The sequence below is a fragment of the Scomber japonicus genome, chromosome 20 (assembly GCF_027409825.1).
Source record: "Scomber japonicus isolate fScoJap1 chromosome 20, fScoJap1.pri, whole genome shotgun sequence".
Taxonomy (NCBI): domain Eukaryota; kingdom Metazoa; phylum Chordata; class Actinopteri; order Scombriformes; family Scombridae; genus Scomber; species Scomber japonicus.
Window position 1 is genome coordinate 24,463,155 of NC_070597.1, and position 13,215 is coordinate 24,476,369.

Consider the following 13,215-nt stretch of genomic DNA (forward strand, 5'->3'; position numbering starts at 1 on the left):
GACAGAAATAGGGTCAACAAGCTAATAAAAAGGCAGGATCCATCATTAGTTTGCCTCCTGACTCACTGGTGGTCGTCATGGAGAAGAGAGCAGGCATAATGAGGAGCACCCATTGTACAGAGTGAAGTGCTCCTTCAGTGTCAGACTAGTGATGCTCTTCAGAAAGATTTAGAAGATCCTTCATACCTGCTGCAGTGAGAAAGAAGACAGAAGAAACGACTTCTACAGATATGTAGTACCACAAGCCAGGGTATTAACAGAGGGTCTAGGTGAGATTTAAGTTGTACACATGTTTTAGAGCAACCTATTCAAATAATAGCCAAGTTACAAATCATGGCTGGATTTATCATATTGGCAAATCTGTGTCCAGGTACCATTGAGCAGAAAGGGGCCTTCATTGATCGGAGAACAAAAAAAAAAGGATGCTTTTCTTTTGGTCAGGCTCCATAGAAATACTCAAGGCTTGACCCATTCTCTTGATGTTGATAATTATAGTCACTGTTGGAAACCTAGTGTGTCCAAAACAATGGAGTTATAAGGTTTCTACCTGACAGCAGCGTTATCCATTCAGAATAAAATAAAAGTTGTTTGGGTGGGGGCATGAGAACAGCTGGGGTAAACACAAACAATAAAGGCTGGTTGTCTGTCAATGAACGCTGGGTTTAAAAAAAACCAACAAAAAAGCAGTATGAGGTAAGTACGTATGTATGAGGTGGAATTAACTGTAATTTAATATCTCACGTGGTAAATTAAGCAGAATCTTCTCAGCAGTCTGCTCTGAGATGACTTTTTAACTGATTTTCATTCACTAATTGTGAAGGAAATTGACTGAAAACGTGAACTGAAACACTGAATCACTGTAAGGTCAACATGTTTTGTATGCTTTTAACACATGTAACCTCTGTTACACCTAGCAGGGGCCAGATGGACAGCTGTAAAGACAAGATGTGGCCTTGTAGGGACTCAGGTCTTTATTAGTGTGTGTTACCATCACTAGCTCCAGCCACTGATTAATAGGGAAGCTGTTTTCTCTAGTTCTTTTTTTGTGATAATTTTTTAATCAATATTTTTTTTAATTTATAGGAGGGAGTAACATTATTACTGTACATATGACATATATCACCATTACCCCCCATACCTCTAATTTCCCTTGCATCAACCTGCTAAGCTGAGTTGATAAGACAAGGCAGGGTAAATAATGAAAAAGAAAGAAGAAGAAGAAAAAGAAAACAAAAAACACACAGGCACATACACACACTGTCAACTCAAACACACTGCTACCCAGGAATCCCAAGGCCATCACAGACTTCATTATAAACCAATAGGGTACTGATACTATGAAATTGGATAATGTTGCTGATTTCCTCCATCAACTATGATGATAGCCAAAGAAGTATGTACGATATGCATACAAATAAAATAAAAAACAAAATGTTTTCTGGGGTTGATCTTGAAGCATTTCTACCTATGTGTGTGATAGAGAAGTAAAGAATTTTCGTCTGGAGTTTTTTTTATGTCCATCACTAATTATCAAGGCTGCATTAGAACCCCCAGGGCCCCCTGGGCACTGAAGCTCATGTTCCCCAAACAATTATTTTTTTATTCTGATTGGATAATGCTGCTGCCGGGTAGAAACCTTGTAACTCCATCTTTAGTTTTGGACATACTAGGTTTCTGACAGTAACCATAATAACCAACATCAAGAGAATGGGTCAAATCTTTCTGTGAAGACACACACACACACACACACACACACACACACACACACACACACACACACGCACGCACGCACGCACGCACGCGCGCACGCACACGCACACGCACGCACACAAAGACACACACACACACACACACACACACACACACACACGCACACTCATAAAGGACCAATTTTTTCCTCCTATCATTGAGGACCCCTTTCCGCTCTATGGCCCCTGGGCATTGCTGTGCATAGATTCGGCCATGCCAATTATTTCCAATCTCTTCCACTCTCGTGTCAAGCAGTTGTTAATAAAACTCAACATTTCCTCTATGTGTTTGAAATTATGAGCCTAGCAGAAAAGGACAGGATGATGCTCTTGTCTGTGACATCTGGGTATGAAGTCACTGATGGCAGCTTAACAGCGATCACAAATAATAAATAATAATAACTGTGCATGACTACACACACCTTCATCGATGCAACAAAACTTCTATTCCCAGACTGCGACCTGCTATCTCGATGAACTCGCCCGCTGTCAGCAGCAGTGTTAAAAAAAAAAGAAAAAAAGAAAAGAAAAATCACACGAGAGATGTGGAGACGTTCTATGTAGTAGCAGGCTCCATCCATTTAAACAATAAAGAGAAGGGCAGCCCATCTGTTGGCTAATAAAAGCAGGTTAAAGCAAGCGGGAGAGGGAGCGAGAGCGAGAAAGGTCATAACGTAAGCAGCAGTCCTTCATGTTTCACTGCCCCACTGCAGCCTTTATACCTTTTGGCTAGTAGCGGGGGCCAGCGTCACTCAGTGAGGTGTTAAAACTGCTACACACATTGGGAGGGGGAAGGGGGGCGGGGGGGGGGGGGGGGGATTTATGGCACGCAACAGTAGAGAAGGCTTGTTTTAAAGATCTAAAAGCTGTTATCTGTGTGTGTGTGTGTGTGTGTGTTTGAAAGGAACAACAGCAAAAACAGCTTGTGTGGTTTATCAGTGTGTAGCCAGCGACACAATATAGTCCAATAACCCATTACATGTGTTTTACGCCCAGTTCTGAAGGACAAATCTCAAATGTGTCCATTAGGTTTGGGGCTATATTTGCTTTCCACAAGCCCAGTGAGATGATCCAGTGTTTTAATTATAGTCTGACACACTAGCTGGTGTTGCTGTTGTTGCTGTGGATAGTCCAACTCACTAATGAGGCTCGCAAATGTGACACTGAAAATATCCAGTACCATCTGTAGAGACAAAGGCAAAGAAGAAATGAGATCTGGATCTGACATTCTCAGTGCTTCTTTCCTCTGAGGCACACACATCTACGCCTGAGTGATGCAATATAACGCATGCATAATGCATTAGGTTATTATGAGAGTTGCTGTAAGCCTGCTGTTGTAATAAAACACACATCAGGCATTATAAGTACTTAATAAGGTCACATATCATGTTGGATCTTTAGTGTTTTTTTTCTATCCAATCTGCATTAAAGTTTATAAGGTGTTATGAGCATTCACATTGCCTTGTGTGGCTGTCAATGGTGGAAAGTAACTGAATATGCAAGTATTCAGAACTTTGTTTTTTCTTCTTTCTGCTCTCATTAATCATCTCATGACCCCTCAGATTCATCAGGTGACCATTTGGAAGGGCTCAACTCTTAGGTAAAATGTTTCAACATAAGCCCTGAATTGCTGTGGCAAGAGAAACAAAGTGGTGGACTGCCAAGTGAGAATCTCTGATTAGCTAACAAAGGCTCCTACTGTATATCTGCTGAACCATGTCTTAGAGTCTTAGAGGTTTTTTTTTTTAAAGCAATATGTTTATTCATTTGTTCAGCACATCTATTCAGTTTCTCTTGCTTAAGTGTGTGTTGCCAAATATGGTTTAGGAACAGGTCTCTGTCCAGGCCTGGTGGTACCAAACTCAATGTGCCAATGATGGAACAGACTTCAGGCAGTCACTGTACCCTGCTGTTGTTTTGCAAAAAAATAGTTCCAGGAAGTTAATCCTCCTAAGAGCTCAAACTGTTGTTTTTATGTGTGTATGAATGAATCAAATGAAACACATTTTAATTGCTGGTAGGCATTTTTTCTTTACTTTATATAGATCTCTAGGTATTTACCTATGCTTCCAGTCTTTATGCTAAGCTAGGCTCCATGCCTCCAGCTCAAGTTATGTACTTAACACACAGACATGACACTGAAGTTGATCTTTCCATCTTCAGTGATGGAAAGTTAAATAAGTGCATTTCCAAAAATGGTAAATTCATTTTTTAGAATTCATTCTCCAATTTACAGAACGTTACAACGTCACCCCTGTTGTGTTTTTGATGGAGAATTATGAATCATACAACCACTCAATATTCAATAATGACTCAATAATGTGAAATGGTGGTGGTATTTTTTCTGCAATAGACATTCACTGTGTTAGAGGGATAGTTTGGATTTTTTGTGGGGTTGTATGAGGTAGTCATCCACAGTCGGTAGACTACCTGCAGTAGATTTGAGTCAGCAGAGTATTGGCTCAGAAGCTTAGCAATGTGCTGCTTGTGTACAAGCAGCACAAACACATATTTAGCCACCTAACTAAAGGCCCACCTAAAAAAATCAATATCAGTTAAAGTGTACACTATATTTACAACATTTACTCCAGTTTACCTTGGTGTCAGACAACTCTTTCTTTTGCTACTACATTTTCTTGACCGTACAACTTCTGTATTCCTACACATGCTGTACACTGTATTACACCATTGATCAGCTGTTTGGTTCCAAAAGTGCTGTTGTGGCCTGATGCATAACCCCCCCCCCCCCTCCTTCGAAAACAGGATGGTGCATCTCAAAGGGTTTATCCTCTAATTCAATTGTGAAATAAATACATAGATATATAGATCCAGTATTATTGAAGTGTACTGACGACTCACAGGAAAACCATGCAGCACGTAATCCAATGCAAGTTTATCTTACTCATAGCAGTCTCAATGTTTATTGTCTTTACATGATGCCAGAGATTTTTCAAGGTGCTGCTGATGCAATTGGAATATCCTCCTCCTGCTGCTTCAAATTAAAAGCCTCCACCTGATGAAAGTCATTGTGGCCTTTGCTGTGGAGCTAGTTATTTGACTTCTTTGCTGACAAACTGTAAATGACATTATCAAAACGTCTTAATATCAACCATAAAGATGGTTGCACATTAAGTCCCTGTCCGTCTCTTATTTCAAGTATTTTATCAAACTGAATCTAAATTATCACAACACATCGTTATCTTGATCCCAGCTGACAGCTTATGTGATGTCACACTTGCCGTGGAGATGCACCATGGGAACACTACTCACTATGCACAAATTAGCGAAGCCATGTATGTAATAATGCCGTCTTGGGGGATAAAGAGAAGCCTGAATAGCACCCAGCTGCAAAGACAGCGAGAGTACACGAATGGTAAAAATTAATTAGCATCTGCAGAGACAGTGTAATGTTAGTCCAGGGTGACTTCTGTGGCTCTCAGAAGCCTCCAAGGAGGTTGGTGATTAGGAGTAAGCAGATTATGCTGGCCTGCACTCATCACTGTCAGGAGTTCTTGAGTGGGCTTATTCATACAATCCAAACTGAAATGTCATCTTTTTCTGTAATTGTTCCTGAACAGCATTGCAGTTCACTGATAGTCATCTCAATAAGTCAGATGATTATGTATTTATACATGTGAACACTGCAATGCAAGACTGTTTGTATGTAGGCCTGTCACAATAACTCATTCTCCAATCTCACCCCCCCCCCCCCATATTATTACGCTATTATATTATCATTATATCAATGGTATAAAATGATCTTCAAATGACAATAATATCGTTTATTGCAATTATTTCTGAGGCAATATATCGTCCAATAAAAGTAGTTATCATGACAGGATTATTTGTACACAAATTGTTCACTCTGGTCTAAATGTGGCATATTTATGATGTTAAGTGTTGTTTCTAAAGTTACATGTATACAGTATGTATAAGCACTGTAAAAAATGTAATTGTATTTGATTAATACTGCACACATATATCCATAAATCCATGTAATTCATCCTATTTATTTTGTTATTGGAGATCTGAGCGCACCACTACTGCTTACAGGAAGAATTTTATTTGCCAAATTATGATAAACTGTCAAATATATTGTGATACCACTGGCACTGGTGTAATTACTATGAAAATATGACCACATAACCCTTTGTACCTTGGTTTTAGTATTAGAGATGATACTGAAAAATTATACCAAAATGAATGTAGTGATCAGTTATTGCTATTTTAACATCTATTGTAAATTCAATATTTTTATATCTGTGCAGTGTATGCACATGTAGCCCAGTCAATTATTTAATTTAGACTAATAAATAAATATGGAAATAAATATAATAATCGTACCTGTTAAGAAGCATTGAATTAAAATCAGTAAAGTGGAATGTTAAAAATAGTTCATAGTGAGATAAAATGCCATTTGCTGATAAACACATCTTTGTCAGTGTGTATAAAGTTCAATGAAACTGAAATGGTTCGTTTGAGGTACACAGAAGAGAAGCGGTCAGGACACAACCAACCAAATCTCAGAGAGATAAGGCTGTCTGTCTTGTCATGTTGTTAATTGCATTGGTTGTTACAAACTTAATATGCAATAGGAAAGGCTGTATGATAGCTATGTAAGCTGCTGGAGGTTGTTTATGTTCGTTACCGTGGTGGATGCAGAGTTTAGTAAGTTTAAGGGATATATGACAAATTGCAGAAGGTAAATACCTCTGTGTTAATGTTTTGTGACACTTCATCATGATGTAATGTGGAAAAATCTGATGCTAATCATGATTAGCGTGCTAGCTATGTTAGCACATGTTTCACTGTACTAGCAACTAATGTTACTGTGACTTATGTGTTGATGTTTTCATTAGTTTTAAGTTTGACGTGAAATATGTGACTGAGAAAAACTGTCATATTCGTAGACTGTGGGCCAGGAAACTCCTTGGACTCTTGAGAGATTAGCCATCTCCTGCTCGGATATCACGTCATCCAGACTAGCGGGTGGTTCCGCTCATCACCTCTCCCTTTCTGAAGTTGCGCCAGGTTTTCCCATCCCTCATCCATGTTTCCAACTGAAGAATTTTGTGAGTAACAAAAACAGTGCACTTGCATTTTATTTGTGGTTTGCAGTAGCAAGTGAAGCACCACTTGTTTTAGGTCTCACCGCTCCCAAGCAAAGGACACTTTTAATTTGGTTGCAATGTGAGTGTGTGTGAGAGTGTGGGCCCTTTAGTTCAAATTTAAGGAAAGAAAGAAAAAACCTTTGATTGTGGTGTAATATTATTATACATTGTTTTATTTCTGTTACGGTTTTAAATATTTTTTAAAAAAAGTAGTGGTTTATATTATATTCTTGCTAAGTGGAGGCATTGTCATAGATTGGAAATTCATAATTAGTTTAAAGAGAAAAAGGGGTTTCAAACTGATTATATCATTTGGTTACACAGGTAAAGTACCCAGGGCCCTGTCCATACTACACAACCCTGGTTATGTGAATAGTAACTTAATAGCTACATGGGTTGGTTGCTACATATATATTTCTCTCAAGCTGCCCAGTAAGCAGCACAGTAAGATGACACAGCTTTTAAAGGGGTATTCCAATGATTTATACCGTGCTCCCATAAAGTTGGAAACACAACAACAAGAGACAGATTAAAAAAAGGTAAGACATCGTAACTTGTAGTCCCTTGTATGGGTCAACTTATTAAAACTACTCAAAAAAAAAAAAAAAAAATCCTATATTTTGCATAACACTGCTTGTGAAGGGTTCTCACAAAAGTCAGTTGCTCAGTTCAACAGCAGCCTGTAGTTGTACAGCGCAGGTATAAATGTGCAGGAAATAATTGCTGGAAGAAAAGAGCATAAATGCCCATTCAATCTTACCAGATAAATTAGGGCTTAAAAAGCAAAATAAATATAAAAATACGTAATTGTAATTGATATCATCCCCCCTTGCTTCCAGAGCTATAGACCCAAATATTACTCTAACACATCTGGACAGGTGTGTCTCAAGAGTCAAACACATACACAGATTTGCACATTTTCGATTTGGCTCAGCAGCTGTTTTCGCTCCACTCCAGCTCCCTGTGTGGCATCGCCTTATTACGCTCTTATTAATGTAATATCATTAAATGTCCCCCTGAATATCTGAGTGCAAGCGATTTATACACACCTCGTAACATTCATTCCTTTTGGCAGGGCCAGATAGCGGCCGAGTCCAGCGAGATCTACTGCGTCTGCAGAGTCACGAGGGTGAAACTGATTATTTGTTGGGATGGGGTGGGGGCGAGGGTTGGGGGGCATTGAATCATTTGGCGTATTTATTATCCGTCCTCCAGCTTTGGCTCAATCCTGCTTCTCCTAGATCAGGTAGAATAATGGCCTCCATAACCTTGGGCGTTGGTGGCCTCTGAGAACTCTCTCCTCAGCCTCCCCCCCTCTGCTATCTTTTCATTACAGATCTGTAAAAAGAAAAAGAAAAAAAAGTGGAGGGGGGGGGGGGGGGGGCAGATAGCAAACAGAAAATTCACGTACACTCCCACATGCTTTGAGGCAGTATTTCTCTCTCCACATCAGGGCTACAAGAAGAGGCATCCTGAATTGATTGGGAGATAATGAAGGAGGGCTGGGAAAGAGGGATCGATGCAGCGGGACCCTGTTGATGGAAACAGACAACACAGGGCTGGGTGCTTCACTTACACAAAAGGCCAGGCCGAAAACAAAATCTATCAAGATCTGGACATGTTTCTGTGTTCGCACTTTACGTTTAAACCAATTCATTGATGGTTTTGACTGTCGCTTATAAATACTTCTCTCAATCTCTTCAAATTGCACTATTTTGATACCCAAAAACAGCCTAAACATCTCAAGAATCCAATGACTATAGCAGGACTGGTTTGCCAAAAAAGGGATTCACTATACACCACCTTGTAACACAAAAACATCTCCATTGAATGCAGAGCTATGGAGGTTTTTAAAGGAGATTTAGTAGCCTCTTATGGCACGCTAAGGAGGCCTTCATTGCAGGTTTACAGTCCTCTTGCTATCTGAAATAAAACTAATATCTCTGCTAGGAATATTGCATAAATTCAGGGCCTATCTATGGAAACGATGATAAAATAACTGTGATAGTCATTTTGCATAGGTACTCTCCAAAGTTGCACCATTAAATTTTATATTAGCAATAGTTTGTTTGACCAGAGCGGTACAACCATTTTGGAAATCTCTCTTTAGGGCGGAGAGCGGACAATATTTCGGAAATGTGGATCTATATATTTTGAACCCTGTGACCAACATATGACCGAACGTAGCTGAAAATCTGAACAAAGTATGTAGTGACCCAAATATTACACTGAAATAGGAAGTCTTTTCAAAACCACAAGAACATTGAGGCCTCTGAAATCGTCAAGTGAACCAGGATGGATGACATGAAACAGTGTTCCCTCAAAGGTTGTGCAAAAAGCTTGCCGTTGTAGAGGGCTGAAATGCGATGAACTGTACAAATGTGTACAAAAAGTGATAAAGATGCAAACCTCGGGTCATTCTCGCCTCCAAAATATCCATGTTGCACTTGGTTGCACACATGAGAAGTGACGGTAGGACGTTGTGTGAGGAATACAAAAATAGGGCATGCTTGTTAGATTTGGAAAGGTAGAAAAATTGTTGGACACAGCCTTCCCTCAATTCTGTAATTGGAAAGGGAGTTTCAGACACTCAGGAGATCGATCCTACAGGCACTTCATATGAAGCATCCTGAGGCCTTTAGTGTGTTTGGGCAACAAGGTCTGGTTCACAGTCAGTGTTCCATTACATCGAAAGTTGTTGAATGCAGTCGAGGTTAGGACTTTTTCTTCCACACCAAAGTGTTATAGATCACTGTTTGTGCAAAGGGGGCAATGCCATATTAAGTATCGGGAGAGGGCCTTCCAAAATCTGCTGCCAGAGAATTAGAAACACCTTCTACAGAGCCAAAGTTTCTGTTCCACTACTGTCGACAAGTCAGTGCAATCTCTCAATTGAACATTTCTGGCCACTCGCCCATGGACTTCATGGACTGGTCTCTTCAATCAAGATGGTACATTGAACCTGCAATGGTCTAGGCCTAATAGGAAATGATTTTTATTTAACACAGCTGAAACCAGAAATATAAACTGAACAACTCTGTTAGATTATTAAAGAAAACTTTATATATACATAATGAACCATGAGTTCACTATGAGTTCATAGTTCAAGGTTTTGATCCAAGGCTGTCAATTTCTTACTCCTGGAACAGAACCTTGAAGTTTTGGTTTAACGTTAACTTTCCACTGTCTTTTAACTATCTATATTAAGTGGAATTAGGTATGTTTTCCCCTTCACCCTGACCTCCGAAAACCACCTTGTAAACCATCTGTAATATCCTGATTAACTTCTTCAGTTCCCTGTAGAGAGAACAACACTGTGAGGCGGCAGCCAGCAGTGAATTGGACTCGCATTGTTAGGCACATACCCCTCATCAGCACCAGAGAAGAGGTTCCTCTCCATGTTGTCCCCTGATGTCCGCTGATGTGATTTGAGAGACTTTGACAGGTCACAGTAACCCTGACGGAGCTTCCTCTGTGCATAGCAGATAAGCTTCAGCCGTGTCACGCAAACAAAAAGGGAAGAAAGCCAGACTGTAACACTGCGGCTGTATCAGCAGGAGGATCCTACACCATTTAGAGGCTGTGTCAAGAAAAAAAACCCTTACCCTGAAACCTGTGTTATGTGATGTTAATCTCTGAGCAATCCTTTCTCTGTTATGCCAGTGTTATTGAGCATGCCTCTGAGGATGGATATTGACATATCAACACATTTAATATGGAACAGTACAAAACAAGTACAAGTACAATAAAGTCAGATCCTCATATAGTGAAGCATTTTCCAAAGTGAACTTTCCAGACACATTTATTGGGCTGATAACATTACTCAAACACAGTGTATGACCATTGTAAACAATAAAACAGAAAAAAAGGCATCAGCTCAGACTCGGAGAGCTGCTCCAGAATTCAAAGTGCGCCAAGCATTTAAAATTCTCAACGTTTTTCTCTTGAGCTCTTTTTTTTAAAATCCTCTTAATATATCTTTTTGAATGATAATTCATTACTTTTCTTTACATATTCATTTTTCTGCAGTATTGATAATTATAATATGTACAAACGAGGCCAAGACACTGGTTGCTCCGAAAGGCTGTAGAGAGCCTGTAAATATTTGCCTCCCATGACATGACTAGTTTTCGGAAAATGACAAGGTAAGGCTGTGTTCCCTCTCTGTTGCTTTTTGCTGATGCATGCCTTGTTGGTGACTGTAATGAAACATCTGTGCGTCTTGTCGACCACATCGTCTTGACCGGCGGGGGTGGGGGCAGTGACTTAGTCCTTGGATTTTCCCACTTGATAGCAACATTTTTATATACAAAGGCTTTAATGTTCCAACATTGTCCTATTGAGAGGCTATCAAATAAATGCTTCCGCGGGTAGTTTTTTTTTTTTTTAGTTTGTTTCCAAGTGTCTTTTTTTTTCTTCTTTGTTTTCTCCCAAAAAAGTATTGGTATCAAAATGTCTGTATAGATATAGTTGTACAGTGGGGGAAGGGGCTTGTTAGTATGTGTAAGATCGAGTGTTCTAACAGTTCTCAATGTATGAAAAGAAGAGTCTCTTTGCTTACAATGCAAAGTTCCTTATTTCGGTTAATGTCCAGTGTTGTTTGTCTTTATACAATGCCATGAAATAATCTTAGATGAGATGCAGCCTTAAAGCCCGGTTTTCACATCTTCCCTCCTTCCTCCTCCTCCCTCCTCCTCCACATCGCCTCGCTCCCCGCTCTCTCGCTCCGTCTCTGACACCCGTCTCCATGCTCATCCAAGGGAGGCTACTTTAGCAACCACTCGTTCACTGGAAGAGAGGAGAAGGACAGGAGTGAGAATACTGATTTATATATGCGGCACTCTCCACAGTTCAACTGTTCTTCCAGGCATTATTCACCCCTCCGCGCCATATTTCATCTTTAGCGATAACACACAATTTAAAAAATGGACTGGCACCCGAGTGAATGGAGCGAATGCGAATGGGTGTGTAGTGGTAGGGAGACAGGTAGGGGGCAGTGTGTTGTTACTGCTATGTTTTGAGTGACAGCCTTGATAGAAAATTAGACCCAAAATGAGAATGAGTAAATATTTTAATTTGATTAAAAGGTGTTTTGCAGTTGCGTGAAAGGAGGAATTTATTGGCGGTGTGTTATTATTATGGTATTTTCTTTCATTAGGTGTTGAAAATAAACACACACACACATACACACAGAGCCTGATTAGCTCCCAAACATTACTGATTTCACATTCAGATACCCTGATGATCACCTCTTGGGGAAGGGAGGGGGGGAGGAGAAGGTTGACCTTACACAAATCACACAAAGAGCTGTATTTCACCTTTTAATGAGACACTGGCCATCCCATAACTTCATTTTGAAGGTCTTTAAATCTCTGAACAATTAAATAAGCAGGTATGTTTTTTAGTGTTTGTTTAGGCTTTCTAAGGGTCTCTGGTGTGTGGTGATCAGGAGGAAGGTGTGAGGTAGGTGAGACCCCCCCCCCCACACACACACACACACAACTGCTATGCGGAATAAGAATTTCATCTTTTGAGAAAGGGGGATGGAAGGGGGATTGAATGGAGCAGAACAGGGAAGGAATGAGAGCGGGAGATACAGACAGAAGGACAATCATGGTGTGGCCACAGTACAATAAATCCTGAGTAAAAAAAAAAAAAAAAAAGCACAGAGTGAATAGCAGAGACTGAGGATAGCGCTCGCCTTTAATGTATTTACACTTCAGGGGTGAAATTCAACATTCAGTGCAGCAGCTGCTCACATATATTGGCTGAAACTGTTCAGTTCAGACTCCCAACCGCCAGATCTGTCAGTCAGGGCCAAACAGGTGTTCCTGACACTCCAGCCATCTAACTTTCCACTGCCTGTTTTTATTCCCCCCACCCTCCTTAACTCATTTCCCTTTAGCACATCGCTCTGCAGTCTACATTTTATCTACCATCAGCTTGAGTCCCAGCTTAACTCTCAAATTCAATTTTAATTTGTTTATTAATTATAATGGTGAGCATGGATCAAACAATAATCCCCTGGAACTGTGGATGTCATATCTTAAAACAAATTACATCAGAGGCATTGGGGAGCGATATTCCTCCCCCCTAAGATGACAGTTTGATGACTCGAGTAATAATTTATCGCGCTTACTGACCAAAAATGACTTGTCAGTTGCTTGTTGGTTCACAGTTCACAGGATGCAAATTGTTGAGGCTGCAAAATTTTTAGCTGCAGGAACTGTCAAAGCTTTTGAGTTCAGTAAAATTAAAACACTTAAAAAGAATTGAGGTGATGTCTTCGCTTGCGAAGCATTTTTAAAAGGATAATTTCATTTTTATTGCAACTTGGGTCTTCCATCACTCCTATG

General features: G+C 40.0%; 1 protein-coding gene across 1 annotated transcript in view; it reads right to left on the minus strand.

Moving 5' to 3' along the window:
* Positions 1–11,624: 11,624 nt before the first annotated feature.
* ca10a (carbonic anhydrase Xa) overlaps positions 11,625–13,215 on the minus strand; it is a 240,071-nt gene continuing 238,480 nt past the window's right edge. Inside the window, exon 12 of the mRNA XM_053341436.1 lies at positions 11,625–11,647. Coding sequence (XP_053197411.1) covers positions 11,625–11,647 — 23 coding nt within the window. The remainder of the gene's footprint in view (positions 11,648–13,215) is intronic.